This window comes from Molossus molossus, unplaced genomic scaffold, assembly GCF_014108415.1.
Source record: "Molossus molossus isolate mMolMol1 unplaced genomic scaffold, mMolMol1.p scaffold_m16_p_7, whole genome shotgun sequence".
Classification (NCBI taxonomy): Eukaryota; Metazoa; Chordata; class Mammalia; order Chiroptera; family Molossidae; genus Molossus; species Molossus molossus.
This window is the reverse complement of record NW_023425401.1, coordinates 198,799-222,623: the sequence shown is the minus strand read 5'-3', so window position 1 is coordinate 222,623 and position 23,825 is coordinate 198,799. Positions and strand designations below refer to the sequence as shown.

Here is a 23,825-nt window from a genome sequence, read left to right as displayed (position 1 = left end):
GGTGCCGTCGCCACGGTGACGGGCCTGCGCGAGGAGGGCTTTGTCTCCTTTAGAGAACAGCTCCTCCAGCAAGGGGCACGGAGTCTGAGGGGCCCACTCAGGTTCCGTGGGCAAGAGAGGCTGAGACGTCCTGCGATGGTTCTGCCGCCTCTCAGTACCCGTGTGCCACAGGCGCCACATGGAGCCAGGCAGGTCGTGCCGGGCCGGGGCTGCGCTCTGAGACCTGCCCCACGGTCCCTCGAGGGGCCGGCGCCCTGCCCTGCCCCCAGGCCATCACTTCAGGTGGCCTTGTCCCGGGGCTTGTGGCTGATGGGTGGGTGGGTGTGTTCAGGAGCAGACGAGGGGGAGGGAGGTGTGTGTGCACGTGTGAACATGTAAATGTGCTGTGTAAGCACACGTGTGCACACCCTCAAGAGATTCTGGTCCCTCCTGGCCCACATGACGGGCAGACATGGGGAGAGGATCTGAGGGGGCACGAGGGGGAGAGGCCTGGGCCCTGCATACCCTCCCCAACCGTGTGGCCACCAGACCTGTGGTGTCCAGACCCTGCTGACGCCCGCGCCCAGGCCTCAGGCACCTGCTCCCGGGCGGGTGGGAGGACCTGGACAAGGGTCTGCTGAGTGAGGGGAGCCCTGCTGACACCCTGCCGGGCCCTCTGTGCCACTCGGCGGACCCTCCACGATGCGGAGACTCCAGGGTTTGGGAGCCGCTCTGGCCTGGGTGGGCATCATCTTCAGGAGGCCCCCAGGCCCCTTGGCAGTTTGGGGCTCTGTGGATTCAGGGGATGTCCCAGGGCCTTGGGGACCAGGCCTGGGAACAGAGCAAGGGACTCCCCTGTGGCCTGGGGCTGGGCCAGAGGAGGGAGGATGGAGAAGATGCCGGACTCTAGATCAGGCCTTTCCTGGCCTTGGAGAGATGCCAGACCATCTCCCCAGCAACCCCCCCAGCTGTGGCCACATGGCCCCAGTTGCTGTCAGACAGACTGGAGCCTCCCGTAGATGTAGAGACGCAGAGGGTCCCCACCTGGGCGAGGCCTCCAGGGCCCTGTTGTCCTGCTGCAGCCCTGGCTGGGACCTTGCGCCTTCTGCCCCCACCCTGTGCTTGGGCTCGGGGCACAGCCTGGCTGTGAGCTGTGCAGAGGAGCAACATGCCCACTCGGGTGGCTTCCTCCCGATTCAGACACACGCAGACATGCGCACAGACACGTGCACATGCACACACATGGGCACAGACGCGTGCACATGCACATGCACACACACAGACACACAGACGCGCGCACACGCTCACACAGACGCGCGCACGCACACACACGGGCACAGATGCGCGCACATGCACACACAGATGCGCGCGCACAGACGCGCACGCGCGCACAGATGCACACATGCACACGCACAGACACGCGGGCACAGACGTGTGCATACAGACGCTCACACAGACACTGGCACAGATGCACGCACATGCACACATACACAGACACACACACAGACGCACACACAGACACATGCACACACACACAGACATGCGCACGCACACACGCGCGCACAGACGCGCACATGCACACGCACAGACACACGGGCACAGACGTGTGCATACAGACGCTCACACAGACGCGCGCACATGCACACATACACAGACGCGCGCACAGACACACACACACACAGACGCGCGCACATGCACACATACACAGACGCGCACACAGACGCATGCACACACACACAGACGCGCACACAGACACACACACAGACGCACACATGCACACACACACAGACGCGCACACAGACACACACAGAGACGCGCACATGCACATATACACAGACGCACACACAGACGCGCACACAGACACATGCACACACACACACACAGATGCGCACACAGACACATGCACACACACACAGACATGCGCACACGCACAGGCACATGAAGTTCTGCCGCCCTGGGCTGTTTCCTGCTCTGAGCCTCAGCTTCATCCAGGAAAGGGGGCCTCGAGGCTCCTCACTCCCAGGCTGGGGGGATTCAGCAGGATGGGTGTCTAGCTGGGAAGGGGGGCACCCTAGACCCAACACACCCTCAGTTTGTTTTCCTCCAACACTGGGAGAGAGCCCGCCCGTGTGGGTCACGAGAGAGCCCGAGGACCACTCTGGGGTGGGGAGGCCCCGACAGACTCTCCTGGCGGATGCAAGAGGCCGGGTGGCCCCAGGGCGGCTCCTCCCTGCTTCCCTGTGCCTGTGTCCCTCAGCCCTGCTTCCCGCACCCTCTGTCCGCACCCACATTTCCCAGTCCAGGGGACCCTCGACAGCCTGGACCCTTTCTGGGTGCTCCTCCCTGGGGCCCGTCCTGACCGTAAGGACTGACCCAGCGAGAGGGTCTGTGCGCAGAGCCCCAGCTGCCCTCCGGGAGGGGGACTCTGACCTCGCGACCCCGCCCACCGAGGAGGCTGGCCCTCTGCTCTGTGCAGGCTCCTGGCTCCAGCCCTGCGGGGTTCGCGGAGGGGAACCAGATCTCAGGCCTGGAGTTAGAGTCCCAAGGCCCAGATCAAACTCCTGTGTGGCCCATTCTGGGCGTCACTGAGTCATTTCAACCCCGTTTTCTGAGCTGGAGTGTCATGGAGGGGTGAGGACAGAATGTAGATTCCACCGCATCTCCGCACTCAGTAAGCCTCAGCCCTGGGTGGCGATGGCACAGGTGCTGGTGGTGGAGACAGAAGTGTGGGCACCGGGCGGCGAGTCCCCAGAACTGACTCCTGTGTGCTCTCCTGCAGGGTCACTGGTGGGGAGCTCTTTGAGGACATCGTGGCGAGAGAGTACTACAGCGAGGCGGATGCCAGGTGGGTGTGCAGCCCTCGCACCCTGCTCCGGCCCTTCCCTCACTCAGCCCCACGCTGCCCCTGGCCCGCATGACCCTAACATGGGCAGGTGGTCGGCTGAGCAGGGGTGTCAGTCTGCCCGGCCTGGCAGAGCCCCCTGGGAGCTGACAGGTCAGAGGGCAGCTCTGTCCCGAGCAGGAGGTGTGACCCGATCCAGGAGGCCCCTGGCCTGCTGGTCCCCTGGTGGGAAGTGGCCACGGAGGGAGGCTGTCCTTGGCGTGTCTGGTGGCAGGCAGGGGCAGAGCAGGGTGGTCATGGGGTCCTCCTGCCCTCCCTGGGGTGTCAGTCCGTGGCCCCCCGCAGGTCCCCCTACGGCACGAGAGGCCTCTGCCTCTGGCTCTTCCACCTGGAATCGCCTTCCGGGATCTCCGGGGCAGGGACAGGAAGGCAGGTCCCCCTGCAGGGTGGAGGGGTGTGGGCTCTCTCCGAGTGGGGCCCCCATGGCTGCCGGGGGACAGCAGACCCCTCCCGGAAGGTGGGCACCAGGGCCTGCGGTGCCCGTGCTTGTGGGGCAGATGCACCCCGACCGGGAACTGTGCGTTCCCGACTGCTTCTCAGGGGAGACGCTGAGGACTGAGGACAGCACTCCCTGCCGCCGCCCTGGCTGGGGGGGGGGGGCACTGTGGCCCTCTGTCGGTGGTGGGGCTATGGGTGCTTTCCAGCTGTTTAATCTTCTTTGTCTATCTTTAAAACTTTTCTTTAATGACTATATTCCTTTTTTAATCAAGAAAAACGAATATTACTTTTTAATGTCGCTTTTTGTGACTTGCTTCTGCATGCACAGGCCACCTTGCCTGGGGTGACAGCCTGAGTCCCTGTGAGAAGGTGTGAGTGGGTCCTGGAACCCCCAGAGCCGTGCAGCTGGGGGGGAACCAGCGGGGGGGGGGCAGGCCCCGGAGGTGCAGGGGCTGATTTCCCAGGCTCCTCAGGAAGGACTCGCAGCTGGGAGTGGCCTGGCCCTTTCGAGAGGAGGAACGTTCCTACTTACGAGGACAGTAGCAAGGGCACAGGTCCTCCTCTGCCCTGGGCGGTGGGCACTTCCCAGCGTGGGTGCCTGCCAGGAGGCCGGGAACCCAGGCCCCGGAGAGGGTCCCACTGGCCACCCCGGAAGGGGTGCGTGGCCCAGGGCCGCAGCTGGACTGAACTGTCACTCGGAGGACAGCTGGGCCCTCGGGAGGCTGCTGCCTTCCCATCCTGCTTCCCTGCTGGACCAGCCCCGACTCCTGAGCCTCAGTGCTCACCACTGGGCACCGCCGGGGCCTGGTGCTTTTCCTGCACCGCATTTGGAGGTCCAGGGAGTGGGCACGGCCCATAGCCCTAGGCTCCTCTGGGCCCAGAGCCCCAGACCCTCTGGCCAGCTGCTCACGGGGCCTTCCCCAGAGCCCTGTGCTGTCTGCACCCCCGACCACGCCCCTGGCCACACCAGCACACCACGCCCACAATGACCAGTCCTGCACCCCACCTGTGCCCCGCCCACAATGACCAGGCCTGCACCCCACCCATGCCCCGCCCACAATGACCAGGCCTGCACCCCGCCCGTGCCCCGCCCACATTCTGACCACATCCCGCATCCAGCCCACCTCATGACCCCAAACTCCTGTGGCCTCAGAGCTTTGCCCAGGCCCCCTGCTCCTCCCTCCCAGGCTTCACCCCTTCACTCCGGGGCCCCCCCCGGCCTGCATCCTGCCTCTTGGGTGTAGGTCTCCACTGGCGTTTGGGGCCCCTTGGACCTGACCCAGAGGGGATGGGGCTCTGTGCTGGGCCCCTCCCATGACACCTGGTTTCCTCTCAGCAATGAGGAGGGTGACAAGGAGGAGGGACAGCCCTCTACCCGTCTTTGGTGCCTATTTCCTGGGGGTCCTGGACTCCCCTCCACCAAGCTCGAGACCTGCGTTTGACCACTGGGTCAGGAGGGAGTCCGGGGTCACCATGGGCATTGAGGGAGAAGCCCCTCCTGGGAGGGCTGCGTTTCCCCTGGGGACCCCCAGAGGGGGACTTGGGACCGTGCGGAAGCAGGAGCCCAGCCAGGCGGGGGGGGGGGGCACTCCCCTGGCCAGTAGCCCCTCAGCACCTGCCCTGGGCCTGCTGCTCAGTGCCCAGCATCTGGCGAGTGACCGTGTGGGTCCCAGGTGGGGTCCCCGGAGGACAGGAAGCCGGGGGGGGGGACTGCTTTTACAGACTCTCCAACTGAAGGCTGGAGAGTCCTCTGAAGAGGAAGCGGAGTCTTTACTCAGAGTTGGTGAGGACACTGAGGGGTCTTTCATCTAATCTGGAAAAGCTGCGAACACAGAAGCAGCACAGCCCTGGGATGCTGGCCGCCGGGGAGGAGCCTGTGCTGGGAGCAGACACCAGGGCCCGGCCAGCATCCGAGTGCGCTTGGGAACAGTTCTGACCACGAAAGCGACGTCCCGGATTGTTCAGAACGTGAGGAAACGGCCCGCGAGGAGGTCGGTGCACATAAACCGGAGGAAGGAGGCAACAGGGCCTCGCGGCTGCCGTCAGCGGTGGCCTCTGGTCTGCAGGCCACGGTCCAGCTTGGAGACCGGGGTGAGAGATGAGGGGCGCCCTGGAGCTGTCCCCGGAAGTGCCCGACGGTGCTGCGGGAACGCGCCGCTCTCCGGCCAGGCTGCAGAGGGCACCCCACTCTGGGGAGATGCCGTGAAGAGCCAGCCAGAGATGGGCTCTGCGCTGTCTGTCCGACTGTTCTGCTGGGGAACCCAATTCCCTTGTCCAGCTCTCCGTGAGCGTGGAGGGGGAAGCCAGGGACAGTGTGTGCGGCCTGCACGACTGGCCGTCAGGGTGGCCCTGACGCGTGGAGCAGGCCTGCAGGGCGGGTGTGCAGGACTGCGTGGCAGCGACGGCTCCGGAGGCTGCTTTCCCAGGAGGGGCTTTGGAGGAGAGCGGGGCCCTGCCCCCCGTCCAAGGCGGCCTCGCAGGTGGTGCTGTGGCAGGGAGGTCCATGGGTCCTGCATACACTCGGGGAACCTCCTGCAAGAAGGCAGATAGCACGACTGAGAGGACAGAGCAGCGTCCCTGCAGTTCCCACGGCCACAGCGGAGATGGGTGCTGCCCGGACCCACACGGAGGAGGGGCACCCCACTGCAGTGGGGACGATGGGGGTGCTTCGAGGACACCAGCACAGACCCCGGAGGGTGTGCCGGCAGACAAGGCCTCTGGGTGAAGATGAAGTGTGTGTGCCAGAGCCGGAGCCGGAGTTCACCGCTGTCAGGCGGGTCAGAGTTGAAGAGGTCACTGCAGGGCGTGGAGAGCGGCTGGAGGCACAGAAACGCCAGCCAGGCTGTGCAGGCCTCTGGTCACGGCAGGAAGGTCAGGGGCTCCGCAGGACAGCAGGGCTTGCAGCTGGACACGCAGACTGCCGGTTACCCTCGGGCGATTTCGGGCCACACGCGTGCAGGTCACACAGGCCCCGCGGGGGCGCTGCCTGCAGGGTCCCAGTGGCTGTGCTCCCTGCCTGAGCCTGGCTCTGGGAGCGAGGGCCCTGGGGCTGGGGAGGCCTGTGTTCCCTGCCCTGGGCCTTGAGCAGTGGCCTCAGCCTCCTTGGGAAGTACTGGGGGCTCTGCCTGGCCTTGGCCTCCTCCCAGCAGCCTGTCCTGACCTTGGGACCTTTTCAGACCTCATAGCTGCGCTCTGCCCACCCTGGACCAGCTGGCCAGCCCTTGGTGTGTCTGCAGTAACGGGCAGCGGGGTGGGGTTGCTGGCTGTGGGCTGGGGACACAAGGTCAGGACTGTTCAGCAGATGAGGGGTGGGGGAACCGGAGCCGGGAGGGGAGCCCAGGACTGGGGTCGGGGGACGGGGCCTGCTTCTGGGCCAGGGACTGTGGGGGGCTGTCTTCCCCAGAGGCCAGAGGCAGGCTTGGCTTCCTCTGACCCCACCACTTCAGCGATCCATCACGGCTGGGGTTCGGAGGTCTAGGCTCCACCGTGTCGGGGGGACCCAGGTCCACTCTTCCTTTCGGTGACTGGCAGTGTCCAGGTGTGGCCACAGCTTTCTGAGGGCCTGGTCCCCCACTCATTTGCATTCTCTGTCATTAGGAAACAAAGCCCACCCCCCAGCTGCGCCTCCATCACTCAGGGTGCAGCAGTGGCCGGAAGGCTCCTGGGGAGTCCGCCTGTCCCCCCTTGCCCATTCCGAGGGGCTAAGGGAGGCCCCAGGCCCCCTGTCTCCCATAGCAACTCCGCAGGGTGGCAGGGGACCTCAGGGGCCCAGTGCCTGGCTCTGGGGCCATTGGAACCCAGACACGTGGGGAGGCCACAGGGCGTCCTGTGTGCAGGGCAGGGGTGTGTGTCCCAGTCTCCTGGACGAGTGACTGGGGGCTGCAGCATCAACACTGCCACACCTGGGCACCCGCCCACCCTCCTCTGCCCTTTCCCTGCCTGGGTTCCCCCAGACTGCCTTGCAGGGTGTGGGCTCCACCCTGGCCTCTCTCCCCGGAGGGCCTGGCTCAGGGTCAGGCTTGGCTAGCGTGAGGCTGGGCAGGGGCCCCAGGGAGCCGGGCTGTTTCCTCTGAGTGTCACTAGGTGGGCCTGGCAAAGGGGAGGGGTGGGGGAGGGGCTTGGCACAGGGGCCTGGCCGTGCCTGAGCTTACCTGGGGGTGAGGGAACACCCCAGAGGCCCCTCCTGGCCAGAGTTTCTGCTCCCATGTGGTAGACAGCATCTTGATTCCCTGTCTCCCGATGGCCCTGCCAGACTGGGGCCTCACCCCAATGTCACAGCCCCCCACAGGCCACCGCACTAACACTCGCGCTGTCTGCCGCAGCCACTGCATCCAGCAGATCCTGGAGGCTGTTCTCCACTGCCACCAGATGGGGGTCGTGCACAGGGACCTCAAGGTGAGTCCCGCTTCGCTCTGGCCAGTGGTCTGCGGTCTACCTGCATGTCCTGTGCAAGGGGCCTGCGGCACTGTGAGCACCAGCCGCTGTGTGCATGGGACATGCCTGTGCACGCATGCATGAAGGGGTGTGTGTGACTGCGTGTGTGTGCGTGAAGGGGCGTGTGTGACTGCATGTGCATGCATGAAGGGGGCGTGTGTGACTGCGTGTGTGCATGGGGGTGTCTGCACTCAGCCTGCACACACCTTCAGGCTCCAAGGCTGAGGGGACAGTTGTCAGAAATCAGATTGTGAGCACATGTCCCTTGGGTCTCACTTCCTGGGCCCTGGGTGTGATGCAGACCCGGCAGGTGGGACACAGGTGATGTGCACGCAGGTAGGGTGATGCCACAGCAGCAGAGGGTGAGGGCCGGCCTCCAGGGTCTCTGCCACTCCCAGCCTCCCCCAGTCTCTGTGGCCTCAGGTCAGCCCTGGGCAAAGTGCTACAGACCACTCGAAAGGTTCATCACTCCCAGGACACAGGATGGTAGGAAGGCCCACTCCCTCTCTCCTTCCCCCCTTCCTTCCTGCCCCCCTCACCCCCCTCCTCTCTGTGACCCCAGCCCTCCCCACGCGGGCTGGGTCAGTTTCCTGTCGGGTGGGAGAGCCCTGGGCTGTCCTTCCTGCTGAGAGACCCCCTGTGGCTGTTGACACAACCATCCTTGTGCTGGCACTAAAGGGGGCCACACCTGCTTGGACCACGGAGGTGTGAGTGTGAGAGCTGATCCTGTGGGTGCTCTGGGGACAGACACTCCCCAGAGCCCTCCGCGCGGCCCTGTTCTCTGTGCGTGTCCGCGCGGCCCTGTTCTCTGTGCGTGTCCGCGCGGCCCTGTTCTCTGTGCGTGTCCGCGCGGCCCTGTTCTCTGTGCATGTCCACATGGCCCTGTCCCCGTGGTCTGCCTTCTGCACCTGCCCCACTCTGTCGCTGTGTCTTGTCTGAATGGTCCAGGGGCCTCTGAGAGGAGTCCCCACCTCATTCCTGGGCCCCTCAAGTTGTAGCTGGTTTGGAGGCCAAGGCAGAGCAGAGGAGCACCCAGCCCACGTGACCTGGGGCAAGCAGAGTCCTTGCTGAAAACAGGAGGTGGGCAGGGTCTCCTGCCAGGTGTGGGGAAGCAGCCGGTCCTAGCTCTGGAGAGAGCCCCGTCCTGGCTGGGTGCCCAGGAGCAGTGGGGGGTCAGCTCTGGCCGAAGCAGGACTGTGGGGACCACAGAGAGGTTGTCACCACTGGGGCTGCAGGGGGCCAGGGAGGCAGGTGCCGTGGCCCAGGGGGGAGGGAGTACTCACTCTTCTTTCCAGGGCTGGGGTAGGGCCCAGCCTCACCTGCAGCCCGGCCCTGTTCCAGACTTCTTGACGTGGTGCCCGGGAGGTTGGGTCCCCCTTTCCAGCACGCGGGCTGTGGGGGCGAGCACACGTGACCTTCAGGCACCGTGACACCTGAGGGTTACACGCAGTGTTTGCAAAGTTTGGCCGTGGTGCTGGGCATTCTCGGCGGCACTGGAGTGTGTGGCTGTGAGGATGCCCACACCTGTAAGGAGTTTGTAAAAGTCTCTGAGCCAAACTGAGGATGTGGCCAGGGACAGATCTCCAACGCTCCGGAGAACAGCAGCCTCACCGCCATCTGAGAGTTGAGGGGACCGTGGGGAACGGCACTCGGAGCTGGGGACTGGACTGCAGGGCTGTTAACAGCATTACGTGCCCTTGCGGGGTGCTACCTGTTCCGAGGGGTGTCGTCCTAGTGCACAGACCCAAGGCAGGGCTTGCTCGAGCCCAGATGAGCCTTTCCCTGCAGTCACAGGCGGGGGGCAGGACAACCACCCCGACCTGCCCAGTTAGGATTTTATGGTTGGATCACCTGGTGGAGCTACTTGCCATAGAACCCCTTCGATCACCCCCAAAGGCAGTGTGTTCTCAGTGGGCTCCCCTGTGTGGAGGGAGCCCCTGGCGGTCAGGAGTGACCGCTGGAGGTGGTTCGACAGGCTGGGACGGGAGGGACACGTGCAGGACACAGCACACGGGCCCGGTGGAGCTGTTGGGGCCGAGTGTCCATCCGAGGGCAGCAGCCTCCTCGGAGCTGCAGACAGGGTGCCGGTGTCCTCCGCCTTCAGAAGGTGCTGACCCTGGGCGGGTGGGCAGATGTCCTGCGTGGCCTAGGCTTCCGGGCCCTTGGTCGGCCCTCCTGGCCCGGGGGGCACCGCCCCCGGGGAACCTCCCACCTGTCTGAGCAGCAGACGTGGGGCAGGAGGAAAGCCCGGCCGGGCCGCCGGGCTCAGGGGCACTCGGGCCGGATCCAGTGTCCGGTTCCTCGTCTTGGGTCTGAGGGATCCCAGTGGCACTTTGAGAACACCCCTCCCCCACTGTGAGGCTCCTGTCCCTGCCCTCAGGGGCAGACTGTGGGGTGCAGGCCCAGGGGCCCGCAGATGTCAGCATTGCTGGGGAGATGCGCACACGGCAGGGTCAGGCCTGCACGCCCACCAGCAGGTCACTGTCATCTGTCTTGTCTCCCCCTCCCCGGGACCCCCCGGTAAACCACACGGCTCCCCTGCAGCCTGAGAACCTGCTCCTGGCCAGCAAGTGCAAGGGAGCTGCGGTGAAGCTGGCGGACTTCGGCCTGGCTATCGAGGTGCAGGGGGACCAGCAGGCGTGGTTCGGTGAGCGCCCAGACGGTGGAGGGGGCAGGGACGGGTCAGCTGCCCCCCGGCCCTCACACCACCCTTCTCTTGCTAGGGTTTGCTGGCACGCCGGGCTACCTGTCCCCGGAGGTCCTGCGCAAGGAGGCGTACGGCAAGCCAGTGGACATCTGGGCGTGCGGTGAGGCCAGAGCAGGGCAGGTGGGATCTGGGTGGTGGGAGTGTGCACGGCTGTCCCAGCCAGGAGCCCCTGCCCCAGAGGACACCTGTGACCTGGCTGTCGCTGAGCTGTGGTCTCTGGGCCAGCTGCACTCGGCCGCGGGGGCTGGGGCAGTGCAGGCGCCCTGCTAAGTAGGGAGGGGTGGGGCAGAGTCTGCCAGCGTGAGGGTCTCCAAATAATGACATTTGCTGACATCGGCTGCTGAGGGGTGGGGCTTAAGGACCCCAGTGCATCGTGGGGCTCACTGGCTTCAGGCTGAGGTCCCACAGCTGTTCAGCCAGGCGTCTGACTCCTGGCCATACCCACCGCTGACACTGGGCTCTGGGTGGGGTGCAGGGCCTGAGCCTGTCCTCGCTCCCCAGGGGTGATCCTGTACATCCTGCTGGTGGGCTACCCCCCCTTCTGGGACGAGGACCAGCACAAGCTGTACCAGCAGATCAAGGCCGGCGCCTATGACGTGAGTGTCCGGTCCTGCCGGTGCAGTCGGGCCCCTGTGAGAGTGCAGGCTCCCTGAGAGCGTCTCCTCTTCCAGTTCCCGTCCCCCGAGTGGGACACGGTGACCCCTGAAGCCAAAAACCTCATCAACCAGATGCTGACCATCAACCCCGCCAAACGCATCACTGCACACGAGGCGCTGAAGCACCCATGGGTCTGCGTAAGTGGCCTGGGCGTCGGGCTGCCCGGGGCGGGTTGGCCGCGGCCCTCTGCTGGCGCCGCGCAGCCGCCCTGAGCCCTCCCGGCCTCTCCCCGCAGCAACGGTCCACGGTGGCGTCCCTGATGCACAGGCAGGAGACAGTGGAGTGCCTGAGGAAGTTCAACGCCCGCCGGAAGCTCAAGGTGCGGCCCGGCTGGTCACGTCCCCATGTGGGCTCTGTGGGCTCGGGGAGGCTGCGGGGTCCTGGCCATTTGGGACAGGCTGCAGTCGGCACAGCTCACCTGTCAGGTGGACTCAGGGCCTCCATGGCAGCGACACCAAGGTGCCCAGAGGTCGGCCGGCCTCCGGGCGCACAGCCGGCGCCTCAGCCTCTCGCACCAGGGCCCTCTGCTCGGCTCCCCAGGGTGAGGGAGCTCCCTGCCCAGGCCAGAGCCTGGGTGGTGGGGGCAGGGGAGTGGCCACAGCCTGCCCTCCCTGGGGACCGCTGCGTGCAGGCGGGTGCCCCGCAGAGCCCGGCGTGTGGATATGCCTGTCGGGGGGAGCAGACCCCAGGTGACCCCAGGGCCTTGGAGCAACGTTAGACTGTGGTCAGTGGGCAGTTTAGGGCCAGGGTGCCTCAGTCTCAATTTGGGGAGTGAACGGCCTTCGGGAGGTAGCTGGCGGGTCCTGAGGCGCGGCCGGGGCCCTGGCCAGCAGACGGCCCTGACCCTGCTTGGCCTCTCCCCAGGGCGCCATCCTCACCACCATGCTGGCCACCCGGAACTTCTCAGGTGAGAACAGCCTTCTCCAGGGAGGCTCAGAATGACCCACCACCAGCCACCTGCCCTTCTCCCCGACCCCTCCACTGCCCTTGGCGAGCCTCCCAGGCAGCACTGCAGGTCCGCCCCCCTGTCCTGCTCCAGGAGGCCACCCAGCACACGTCCCACCCCTGCGCTTTGGGTCTCTGTGTCCCTGCCTGACACCCCAGCTCCGTGTGTCTGTCCAGGCGTAGGTCGGCACCTCTGTGGCCTGTCGTTGTCCTGAAACTTCTGAGCACCGTCTTGTGTGTGGGAGGTGAGAGGAGGGTCCTGGGCCTCTGCTGCGCTCTGGACGTGCCCGGGGCACCGAAGGCGGGCAGGGCTGGGGGCATGTGGCCGATGGGGGGGTCTAGGGCCCCGAGGCCCACTGGGGACAGCGTCCCCCTAGTGGGGCCGGCCGCCCACTCCCTGTCCTGTGGCTTGTGTGTGCGGGAGTCCGTGGTCTGTCCGCACTGTCTGTCGTTCCTGCACCCTCCTGCCGCTTGCCGTGGAGCTGGGTGCGGAGGGCGCCGGCCCGGAGGGGCGCACTCCGTCGCCTCGAGGGCCGTGGGGTCTAGGAGGAGAAGGAGGCAGATGCCTCCGAATGTGCGTGGCCTCCACCCTGTTCCCGTCCTCCCGTGAGGGTCTGGAGCCGCCGTCTCCTAAGCCTGGACTCTAATCTCCTTCTGCTTCCTTTGTCTCTTCTCTTCCCTCACCTCGCCCGCCCCGTCTGTGTCCGCCCTCCCCTCGTCTCTAACCCGGTGCTCACAGTGGGCAGACAGACCACCGCTCCAGCCACAATGTCCACCGCGGCCTCCGGCACCACCATGGGGCTGGTGGAACAAGGTAGATGCTTTGGACCCGTGTCCTGCAGGCGGCATGTGGCTCCCCAGCTGCAGGCGGCCGCCCAGAGGCCCTGGGAGCCCAGCTCCCGCCTGGACATGGCCCAGAGCCCCGCCGCCTGAGGCCCCGCCTGTCAAAGGAGGGACTGGCTAGGTGACCCCTGAGCTGTGCCCACGTGCATTTGACTGAACCCCCGGCCCTGGCTGCTGAATCTGGGGTCAGAAGACCCCTTTGGTCCCAGCTCCGCATCTGAAGCTCCATCCCACTGTCCCGTCCTCGTTCAGAGTGACCATGAGCACCACAGGAGACTCGGGTGCGGCTGGGAGGCCGTCCTGACGGGGTGCTCAGGGGAAGGCGCAGAGGCAGAGACCCTGTCCCTGCCAGCCTGCCGGCCACCCAGCCCACCCTGGCCCGACCTGCACCCCTGCCCACCCCCAGCCCCGTACTGGCTCCCAGCTGCTCCCACGTAGCCGGGGTCTGTGTTGAGCCTCATCCGTGCACATCGCCCTGTGAGCCCCAGGGGGTCTTCCGCCCCCCGAGAGTGACTTTGAAGGCCATCTTGGTTCTTTCTACAAGGACCCCCACCCCTCGTCCCAAACCCACCAGGGGAGACAGTGGTTCTGCCGATCTGTTCCCAGGAGGCCCAGGTCAGCTCCCGCCCACCTGTGACCTCGGCCGGACCCTGTGAGGGCGGTCAGATCTCAAGTCCTCCTCAGAAGCCTGCAGCCCCCGTCCTCGCTGAGGGTGGTCCCAGCTCAGGGCAGGCTTGGGGGCCTCAGCTGCAGGCTGACCCTGCTGCTCCCAGGGCCTGGGGCCAAGGCAGACCCCCTGCTCCTCCCAGGCCCAGGCCCCCTTTCCTGCACGCCCACCCCGCTCGGGCTCCCGGCCCCCAGACGGGTCAGCTCCACCTGCCCCCCGAGGACCCGACGTTACCACTGCCTCCTTCCAGGGCACGAGGGCAACCAAGCCTTGGGGAGGAGGGTGGGCCCCAGAGAGCTGTCCTGAGTCCCTTCCCTGCGCCATTCTCCGGTCTTTCTGAAGCGGCTGAGCGAGGGGCAGGGGGCCGGGAACGGGCCAGAGGCTCCTGGGGAAGCCCTGCCGTCCAGCACTGGGTGAAGCGGGCATGAGCTGCTCCCTGCCGGCTCCACCCCGCCTGCCTGCATGAGGCCGCCCGCATGTGTGGCTCCGTCCCCGGGGCCGGGGGCCGGGTGCCCAGGGCACCTGTGGGGGTGCCGTGCATGTGGATGGAGCCCAGCATGGCTGTCCCTGGGTGACCAGCTACCGGAAGGGCAGAGACTGGCCCTGTGGGCTAAGGGACCTCCCCTGCCAGGTCGGCCCACCTCCGTGGCCACACCAAATCCAGCAGGTGCGGTTGAAGGGCAGGGGTGTCTCAGTCCGGAGGCCCTCACTTCTCTGTGGGTCACATGCACCCTGGGCCGGGGGAAGACGGGGTGTCTGTAGAGATGTTTCTGCTCATCACAGCTCTGGACATGGTCCCATGCCGCCTTCACCAAGAGGGACTGGGCTGGCCGTGGGGCCCGACAGCCTGGCCTGAGGACCCACGGGGACGGGGGGCAGCAGGTCTGTGCTGCTCCCCCAGGGCCCGGGAGGGGTGGGCCTGCCCGTCCCCCTTGGCTGCTGCCGGGGGGTGATGCGCTGGACGTGAGAAAGCTCAGCGAGCCACGCCTTTGCCTGCTGGTGTGGACGGGACTGAGCAGGTCCAGTGACCGCAGGACAGTCCAGAGCGTCCAGGGAACAAGCGCCCAGAGTGGCGCAGCCGGGCACAGGCTGGCCGGAGGGCGCTGAGGGGAAGGGAAGGCGCTGGCTGTCCGCGTCCCCAGAGGGCGCCGGTCTGGGGTAGCGTGGTCAGGAATGCAGGTTCCATAGAATCAGGGACTGAGCGGGACCCTCTTAGGACCTCGGAGTGTCCCAGGTTCTTCATCTGCCTCTGCCTGGGGCCTGACCCAGGGGCCCAGTTCCCACCCAAAGGGAAGACTGGGCAGAGCCAACCCCGTCTGCCGAGACCAGCCAGGCCTGCTCTGCTCTCACTCGGAGCCCCTGGCCAGGCCGCGTCCCTGCCTGTCGTACCCCGGAGAGTCGGGCAGCTTGCTCAGCTCCCAGCGCAAATGCCTCCAGATGGGCTGGGCGCCTCCTCCAGGCCCAGCTGTGTCCGGGCAGTGAGTCAGCTGGCACCGAGAGGGGTCCCTGGTCTCCACCAACTCAGATGCCTCCCGCTTGGAGGGAGCTCCTCCTGTCCCAGGAGCCCGGCCGAGGCTGGGAGACAGGCTGGGCCTGCAGAGCTGCTCCAGCTCCATGGCCGAGGGACAGGGAGGCAGGTTGTAGCTGCCACCAGGGAGGTTTTATGTGACCCCAGGAATTTCTGGTCCTGGGGTGCCTTGGCGGGCAGGTCTCTATCGGGGTCCTGAGTCCAGCTGCCCAGGCCTTGCCCGTGGAGAGTCTAGGGGACCAGGAAAGTCTTGTCCTTGCTGGGATCCAGCAACTCTTCCCAGAGGAAGCCAAACAGAATCGGGCTGCTGGTAGGCTGCCCTGTGGGTCCTGGAGGGGAGTTCCTGAGGGCTGACAGGCCCCTGCGGAGACAGGGAGCCTGCTTGGATGGCCCCGCAGGGCCTCTGGCCTGGTGCAGCCGCGTGTCCCCACTCGGAGCCCGAGGCAGTGAGGTCCTGGACCCAGAGGACGTGGTCAGCAGGCAGCCCGACAGCCCTGGCCCTGGCCTGCTCACTGCACCGTGGTCAGGACCCTCAAGGGCTTGTGGACCAGTGGCCTAGCCCACCCCCAGTTTCTGTGGGAGCGTTGTGTCCTGGTGATGCTATGCTGCTGGCAAGGGAACCTCCCTGGGTCCTGTGCCCATCTGTCTGCTGTGCCAGCCGGGGCAGTGGTCTCTAGGGCTGCTCCCCGGCCCTCTGTGGCCACCCTGTCCCTGTGAGGGCTGGTCAGCCAGAGACTTTGGAATTAGCCCAGGGCCCAGGACAAGGGCCCCTCCGCTGCTTCTCTAACCTGCACCTGCCAGCTGCGCTGGGCACTGCTTGGCCGGCGGTGGGCAGGGGCAGGGGGCGCTGTGGGCCCTGGGTGCAGGCTTGCTCTCTGCCTGAACTGACACAGACCTTGTTTTCTCTCTCCCCTCCTCTCGCCCTCCCCTCCCCTCCCCACCTTTTTGTAAGGTAAGCTGACTTCCTTTGTTTTGCAGTTCTGTAGTGAAAACGAACCTCTGTGGAGGGCACAGGTGCTGGGGGCCCAGGGACGTGGGGTGTGGCAGGCAGGCTGAGCAGGGAGCAGGCCGGCCACCCCGACCTCTGCCGGGGGCTGGGGCCTGGTCGTTGGAAGGGTGGTGGCGGCCTGGCCCTCCGACCCTCCCCCCTGACCCTCCCCCATGCGTGCCATCCTGCTAACCCCACTCGAGCCCAGGATCATGGGTGGGTGGGCACAGAGGCTGGCATTGCCCCAGCCAGCTCCAGAGCAAGGCCAGGAAGTGGCCCCAAGGGGAGAGGCACCTCTCGGGGTCTGGCCGTGAGCAGAGCTCTGAGTCCGAGGGTGGGCACTTGGGTTGGGACAAGCCCCACCTTGTGAGTAGCCAGTTGCAAACCACCCACCTCTGCCAAGAACATGCAAAGTTATGAGGGCTGCCCACCACCCAACCTGGTGCCCATCGCGTGTTCTCATCTGGGGGTGCCCACCTCCTTCCTCCTCACAGAGACTGCCTGCCCCCCGGAAGCCAAGGGTCCCAAGTGGGAGGAGAGATCCTGGTGTCTTCCAGGAGAAGGGCCTATCCTGGGGACGAGGGGCTCCTCCAGGACCCACAGATAGCCACCCCCTCACTCACTCTTGGGGAGCCCAGTGCCTTAGGGGCCCCCAAGGTCACTGCACGCCAGGGGAGGGGCTGCGGCAGGTGGCCCCTCTCTCATGGTGCCTGTTCCCTCCCGATGCAGCAGCCAAGAGCATGCTCAACAAGAAAGCAGACGGCGTGAAGGTGAGGCCCTGTGCCCAGGCCCCGCAGGGCAGACCGGGGAGGGGTGACCCTCATCCTCCCCCTAATGCTGCTCTCTGTCTCCCTCTGCAGCCTCAGACGAATAGCACCAAGAATAGTGCTGCTGTCACCAGCCCCAAGGGAACGCTTCCTCCGGCTGCCCTGGTACTGAGCCCCGCAGCTCCCCTTCCTAGCCCTCCTGCACCCCGGCTTTGTGGTGGCCACCTGTCAGGAGGCTGGGGTGACAGCAGGGTCCAGCTCCCAGCCTGTCTCTGATGGAGACAGGCACTTGGCCCCTCCAGTCCCTGCTGCCCCCTGGGTGTGGGGTAAGGGCTGACCCCACTGAGGCTCTTAAGCCCCTGTCAGCCGCCTGCCTCCCTGACTGCTGTGTCCGAGGTGAGGGGCCTTCAGGGGACCGGTGAGGCCAAGACACAGGCCCGGCCAGGCTCTGCGGAGGGGCCATGGCAGAGGGCCTCCTGCCCCACCCCCTGCGTGCTGCACAGATGCGCTGTGGGGCCCCTCCCGTGAGAGGTGTGGGCTGGTCTCAGCTTCTGCGCCCACCCTGGGATCTAGAGGAAGCAGAAACCTCTCGGTGGTTTCCCACCAAAGTCACAGCCTGCACGCCTGAGGCGGGCTTGGGACACACACCTGCGTGGCCGTGGCTGCCCAGAGGAAGGGGGACGGGCAGACACAAAAGAGGGACCCTGGGTCTGGGCCTCCCCGGGGTCCTGTCCAGGGAGCCCCACGGCTGGTGGTCAGGGCTGCGGCCACCTGGAGGTTGGGGTGTGCTGGTCCACAGGTTCTCAGTGACGCCCTGGCCCGGCTTCCAGGAGCCCACCTGCCGTCCCGGGAAGGCAGTGTCGGGGGCCTGGGCCCCGGGGACACGAGACCCTCACAGCCAGCCCGTCTTGGACCATCCATCCCATGTGCCACCGCATCTCCATGCCATCGCCCACTGGGCTCCCCGCGCCTGCCCTCCGGCGGCCTGGGCCACGGCGGCTTCTCACCTGCGCCCTGGGCCCTGGCCTCCTCATGGCCGGGCGTCTCGCCCGCTCCATCCGCTGGCCTGTCCCAGGGCCTCTCGCCGCTGCTCCCCGCCGGGCGTCCGCTGCTGTCCCTCCTCTTCCTGCTGGCCACTGTCCCTCTTCTCACCTTCCTCCTTCCTTCCCTGTGCTTCCTTCTGTAGGAGCCTCAAACCACCGTCATTCATAACCCTGTGGACGGGATCAAGGTATCGCACCGCCCTCGCCCTCTGCGGAGCTTCTGTGGGGGCAGGAGGCAGACCCCTGGCCCCAGGGAAGGTCTGGGCATTGACCATGTGGGGGCAGGTGTCCCGCAACCCCTTCCAGGGCAGGGCGGAGCCCCCGAGCCCGCAGGCTGCTCCTGCCTGGAAGGCCTCAGGCCCTGCCCGTGGAGGCACCCAGCCCACTGGGGTCACAGGGCCAGGGCCCCCGGGTTTCAGAGCAGAGGCCACTCCTCAGGACCCTCCTGGCTGCTGTTGGCCCTGTCCACTCTGCCCTGGCGGAGACCAGGCCCAGCACACCAGGAGCAGCTGAGTGCAGGGCCCTGTCCCGAGGGTCCCAGGGAGAAGGGTCCGGGAGCCGCAGCACAGACCTGTGACCTTCCCATCCTCACCTCTGCTGCCCAGTGCTGCTTGCTGAGCTGACCTCTCTCTGCTCCTCTCTGCTCTGCATCTCTTTCATCCTGCACATCTCTCTGGGGCCAGGGAAGGGCTGGCCCTCTGGGGTGGATGATGGGCTGGGCAGGTGGCCCAGCTATTTCTAGGACCAGCACCCCCTACTCGAATCCAGGCCTGCAGCTGGACTCACCCTGGCCATGGGCTCCTCAGAGGGCCTCCACACCCCGGGCCGTGGACTGGGACCAGGGGATTGTGGCCACTGCCTCTTGGCTGCCCCAGACTCAAGTTCTGTGAAGGGCCTGGGCACACAGCCCCTCCCTGACAGCCAGGAGGGTTCCCTGGACCCCGTGTCTGGGGTGAGGCTCCCGTTTTTCCTGCAAGCAGCCTCTAGACAACCGTCTGGGCTGCGGTGTGAGTCCTGATCCCACAACACACCCCTTTCCTGGCCCACGGCCCAGAGCAGTGTGTCCTGTCAAGGGGCTGGAGGGTTCTGAGGAGCAGGTAGGCTTCCTGGGAGCTTGGTGACAGGTGGATGGCACCCAGTTTTATCCGGAGGGCAGCCATGAGTGGGTGGGAGGCGCTGGGCTGTGTCTGGCTGCTCCGAGGTCACTGGGGCGGTGGGGCAGGCCTGGCTCGATGGCGCAGGCCAGGGAGGGCGAGCCACCTTCCAGGGCAGAGGTGTGGGTGCTGCCTGGGCCACTGAGGATCTGAGCGCCTGCAGGAGGCTTCCTGCCCGTCGGTGGGTGCCTCTCGTCATCGCCAGGAGCCTTGGCATTTCGTAAAGCCTGGTCCTCTGCTGTCAGGGAGTCGTCTGAGCAAATCTCCCCACGAGCCCATTTTGTTGGCCGTGGGGACCTGGGCAGCTGGACCTGGGGCCATACTCCAGCTGCCTGTGGGTCTTAGGCTGGGGTCCTGCAAGGGCACCTCCCAAGCCCCCTGATCACCAGGCCCGGTGGGGCGGGCTGGAGCAGTCATTCTGACCCACTGCCTCCCTGTGTCTCCCCAGGAGTCATCCGACAGCACCCACACCACCATAGAGGATGAGGACACGAAAGGTACTGTGTGCCCCTCACAGCAGGGCTGCATTGGTGGGCAGGGTTTCGTCAGGGTCTGTGACTCCGTGTCGCTGGACTTGGCCATGCTCCGTGGCAGCAATTCTCCCCCAGCCTGCGGCCAGGGCGTCCTGACCAGCGAGGAAGCTACTGCCCTTCACCCTGACCACCGGTCCACCCACTCACCCCAGGGTCCCGGTGCCCAGTTCCCACAGGAGCAATGAGTTCATGGTTGAATTTGCTCAATTTCTTCTCTTAAAGCTCCTTAAAGTTGTGACTGGCAGTTGGGTGGACGGGCAGCCAGGGGCCTCTCCTGGGTTCTCTGCGGTTCCCTGGCCTCCATGTGGGGGTGCAGGGACCCGGTGCCCATGTCCCCAGCCCAGGCTGCTCCCAGGTGGGGCTCTCAGACCCTCTGGTCACACAGTAGCACCCTCAAGGCTGCCCAGGGCACCACCGCTGGCCAGTCTGCAGTTTGGGGGCAAAGGCCAGGCCACCCTACACAGCAGCTGTCCTGAGCAGCCACCCCCCTCAGAGCAGAGACGAGCACAAGACTGACCAGGGAGACCAGACGTTTGCGTGGTTTCCTCAGACTGAGACAGGCTGGAGCCATCAACATGGAGGCCGCCAACCTGCCCTGCCTCTTGGGGGCTGCAGATCCAAGCCTGCGGGAGGGTGGGGAAGAGGACCAGCCTGGCCAGCTTCTTCCCAGAGCTGACCCTGAGCCCTGTCTGGCTGGGAGAGGGTGGGAGACGGCCGACTGGCCTGTGCGGCTGGGCCAGCTCTGTGGCTGAAGGCCTCATGCGCAGAGAAGCCCCAGTGAGCACACAGTTCCCACCCGCGGGTCCTGCGTCAGCCTCTCACACCTGCTGTGATTGGCGCACGGGGTGATGCTGTCCCCAGGAGCCTCCAGACCCCACCGGGTGGTCTTGGGGCAGCCAAGAGCTGTGTCAGTGGTCTGGGGGTTCTCCAGTTTAACCCCCACCTTGTCTTTCTCCTGCCCCCTCTTCTGTGCTCCCCCTGCCTGCCTCCTGTTCACATCTTGTCTGTCTACCCAGCTCCCAGGGTCTCTGACATCCTGAGCTCGGTGAGGAGGGGCTCTGGGGCCCATGAGGCCGAGGGCCCCCTGTCCTGCCCATCTCCAGCTCCCATTAGCCCCCTGCCTGCCCCATGTAAGTAGCTGGGCCCCTGCCGTTGCGGGGTCTCTTTGAGGGGCCTGCAGCCCTCTCTGAGGGGATCCTCGAGAGCCAAGGGCGGCTGAGCCTTCCCCACCTGTGGGTCGGCTCCACGGGCCCAGGACTCACTTCGGTCTCTGGGGACTTCTTGCTCCGAAGACAGGCCCAGGGGCGGGAGACGGCAGCCTCCCTGTCCCCTCCTCACATGTCTACCCCCATCTGCCCAGCCCCCAGGATCTCTGACATCCTGAGCTCCGGCAGGAGGGGCTCGGGGACCATGGAAGCCGAGGGCCCTCTGCCCTCCCTGAGTAAGTAGCTGGGCTCCTGCCAGGCACGGCCAGGTGTCGGGGCAGGGCCAGCCATACTAACGCTGCAGCTCTGCTTCCCCTTGGCCCCCTCCCCCTCACATGCATGCTGCTGTCCAGCCCCAGGCCCAGGCAGCCTCAGAGCCATTGGCCTGTCCCTCCGGCCCCCCTCAGGCCATCTGCTGTGACCTGTGCAGTCACACTGACTCCATGTGCGCCCACACCTGAGCTCCTGACAGTGCTGACGGAGCCCGTGGACAAGGAGCTGTTTCCAAAACCCATCTGACCACAGGCCTGTGGGCTTAAAGGAGCAGAACGGCCTGGCCTTCCTGCCCAGCACGCTGTCCACCCTGGGCTGACAGGTCCTCTCACATCCTTCACGCTCTGCCCCCTGCCACACGCTCTGCCCTGCTGGGCCAGGTGCCCCTCCTTGTTCAGAGCAGCTTTCTACCCCCCATGCCCCCCATGTCCCCGTGACCCTCTCTGTCGACCCATGACTCCTAATATCCCCATGTTTCCTCCATGACCCCTTCTGTCCCCCACGACCCCTCCATCACTGCATGACCCCCACACCCCCTTTCCTCCTCTTCCCCCCATAACCCTCTCTGTCTCCCCAAATCCCTTTGTGACTGTCTGCGCACCACCCACCTGCTTGGCTGTCAGCCCAGAGGCCTCTCCTCTGCTGCGCCCCCACCTCGTGTTCACATCTGTTCTGTTCCACCCCAGCCCCCAGGATCTCTGACATTCTGAACACAGTGAGGAGGGGTTCGGGGACCCCAGAAGCCCAGGGCCCCCCACCCTGCCTGTCTCCAGCTCTCCCAGGCCCCCCACCCACCCTGTGTAAGTAACACCTCAAGTGGCCCTGCTGCTACCCCAGGGGCCCTCGGTGCTGTCCCGCTCCGGGAAGGCGGTGGCCGGGGCCACGGAAAGGGGCACAGGGTTCCACACGAGGCGTCTTGGCCTCAGAAAACAGTTCGTGGCTGAGTACATGGGCGTGAGCACCTGTGTATCAGAAGAGAACCTGAGCGTGGCTTCAGGGCAGACAGGGCCGAGCCTCCCCTGACCTGCAGGCTCTCTGTAGGACAGCACTGTGCGGAAGCCAGAAGGACCCAGCCGGTCAGGGCTCCACTGGGGTCGTGGCCACTGTCAGTCTGGCTGGGGTCTAAGGCGGAAGGTGGCTCAGGGTGGGGTGCTCTGCAGCAAGGAGAGGTCTGAACTCTGCTCGGAGAGGCTAAAAGGAGGTGGCAGCAGAGTTCTCTCTGGGCTGGGACCGCCCCCCCCCCTCCAGGCAGGGAGGAGCCGAGCTGCTCCAGCCGTCTGCCGACTGCCCGCCAGTATCGCTTACAGGGATGGATGACACCCCAGGGCTGCAGCCACCCCCCACCTACGGGGAGATTCTGGGCTCTCGGAGGAGAGGCTGCTGGGCCGGGGGCCAGGCATGGCGGGGGAGTGGCTGGGTGAGTGCTGACCCCTGCCCACCCCTGCAGGCCAAGCGGGTGGGAGGCTGTGGCAGGGCAAAGGGGAGCCAAGCTAAGCCTTGGGAACTGTGGGGAGGGTGGGGGGAGGGGGGGTCTGTGGCTGCAGGTTAAAGGCCCATGGATCCACCCAGGTGGCCAGAAGGGAGGATGGGAGCAGACTCTGGGGGGCCAAGGACCTGCCAAGAGGGCTCTGTGCTTGGCTTGAGGGGTAAGGGCAGTGTGGGTGCCACTGGGTGTCCGACTTGGCTGAGGGGACTGGAGGCGAGCTGTGGTTGTGGCCCTGGAGGCTGGCTGGCAGCGGGGATGGGTGACCTGTGGTGGGCACATGGGACCCAGGGGAGTCAGGACTCCATTTTTGCAGTATCTTATCTGAGTCCAGAGCCTCTGAGTCCCATCTCTCAAACCCCAGACCCTCGCCTGAGGCTCGGAGACCTGGAGGGGTGCTCCCGAGGGAGCCACCGGCAGGGACTGGCCCAGGGCTGTGACCCCCCCCACAGGCTCTGAGGACAAGGCCTGTGTGGGGGCCGCAACACAGCTCTGCCTGTTTAGGGGTCTGCCCTGAGCCTGACTAAGGGAGCTGGGGCCCCAGAAGGGGCTGTGAGGAGATTGAATGGAGGGGGACAAGGTCTGGAGCCTGTAGACATGGCCTGGCCTGTGGGGTGGGGGTGGGGTGGGCATGGGCTGTTGGGGTGCCAAGGTCAGGGACCACCTCAGCCAGCCTCCTCAGGGAACAGGATCTTTGCTCCTGGATGTGCCCCACTGAGTCCCCAGCAACTTGAGTGTCAGGGAGGATCTCCAGGTGGGACCAGCCTAGAGGAGGGACTCTCTGGGGCTGGGATCTGCTTCCAGCTGGTCTGAGCAGGTACGTGCCAGATCTGGGTGCCCTCTCTCCAGCTTGGGGACCGGGGTCTGCCTGTCCAGCACTGAGGCCTGTGCACAGGGGAGGTCCCGGGTGGGCCACGGGCCCCTCCTTTCTCGAGCGTGCGCCGGCCCCGTCTCAGTGTGTAATGGGGTCGGTGCGCACTGTCCCAGGCCGTGTTCTCCATAATCGGGGATTATACACAATCCTCCTGATCCTTGCAGCTGTCTGCCTAGGATGGCTGGAAGGCCCCTGGCGCCTCAACGGATACCAAGGGACAGGGCTTGGTGCCAGTAGGGTATCACCGGGAACCCCAGGACCCTTTGCCAATGGCCAGAGCATGGGCCTCTCCTGAGCTGGGATGTCTGTGAAGTGGGGCTGCCGCTGTCCCCCAACTTGAGGCTTTGCGATTTGTGCTGTGAGCTCCTGAATGTCCTGTTTACTTAATATTCTCTCTTCACACCG

General features: G+C 65.9%; 1 protein-coding gene across 4 annotated transcripts in view; it reads left to right on the top strand.

The window, feature by feature from the left end:
• Positions 1 to 23,825, top strand: part of CAMK2B (calcium/calmodulin dependent protein kinase II beta) — a 62,046-nt gene that overhangs the window by 34,674 nt on the left and 3,547 nt on the right. The window contains exons 5-20 of one of the 4 annotated variants that reach the window (XM_036246137.1): positions 2,759 to 2,824; positions 7,642 to 7,714; positions 10,298 to 10,400; positions 10,477 to 10,560; positions 10,962 to 11,056; positions 11,132 to 11,254; positions 11,353 to 11,436; positions 11,982 to 12,024; positions 12,802 to 12,876; positions 16,821 to 16,858; positions 16,949 to 17,020; positions 18,042 to 18,086; positions 19,501 to 19,549; positions 20,602 to 20,715; positions 20,946 to 21,030; positions 21,694 to 21,863. In XM_036246137.1, the coding sequence (XP_036102030.1) occupies positions 2,759 to 2,824; positions 7,642 to 7,714; positions 10,298 to 10,400; positions 10,477 to 10,560; positions 10,962 to 11,056; positions 11,132 to 11,254; positions 11,353 to 11,436; positions 11,982 to 12,024; positions 12,802 to 12,876; positions 16,821 to 16,858; positions 16,949 to 17,020; positions 18,042 to 18,086; positions 19,501 to 19,549; positions 20,602 to 20,715; positions 20,946 to 21,030; positions 21,694 to 21,863 (1,319 nt within the window). The remainder of the gene's footprint in view (positions 1 to 2,758; positions 2,825 to 7,641; positions 7,715 to 10,297; positions 10,401 to 10,476; positions 10,561 to 10,961; positions 11,057 to 11,131; positions 11,255 to 11,352; positions 11,437 to 11,981; positions 12,025 to 12,801; positions 12,877 to 16,820; positions 16,859 to 16,948; positions 17,021 to 18,041; positions 18,087 to 19,500; positions 19,550 to 20,601; positions 20,716 to 20,945; positions 21,031 to 21,693; positions 21,864 to 23,825) is intronic. The other 3 variants (XM_036246134.1, XM_036246136.1, XM_036246135.1) reach the window with 3 other exon arrangements.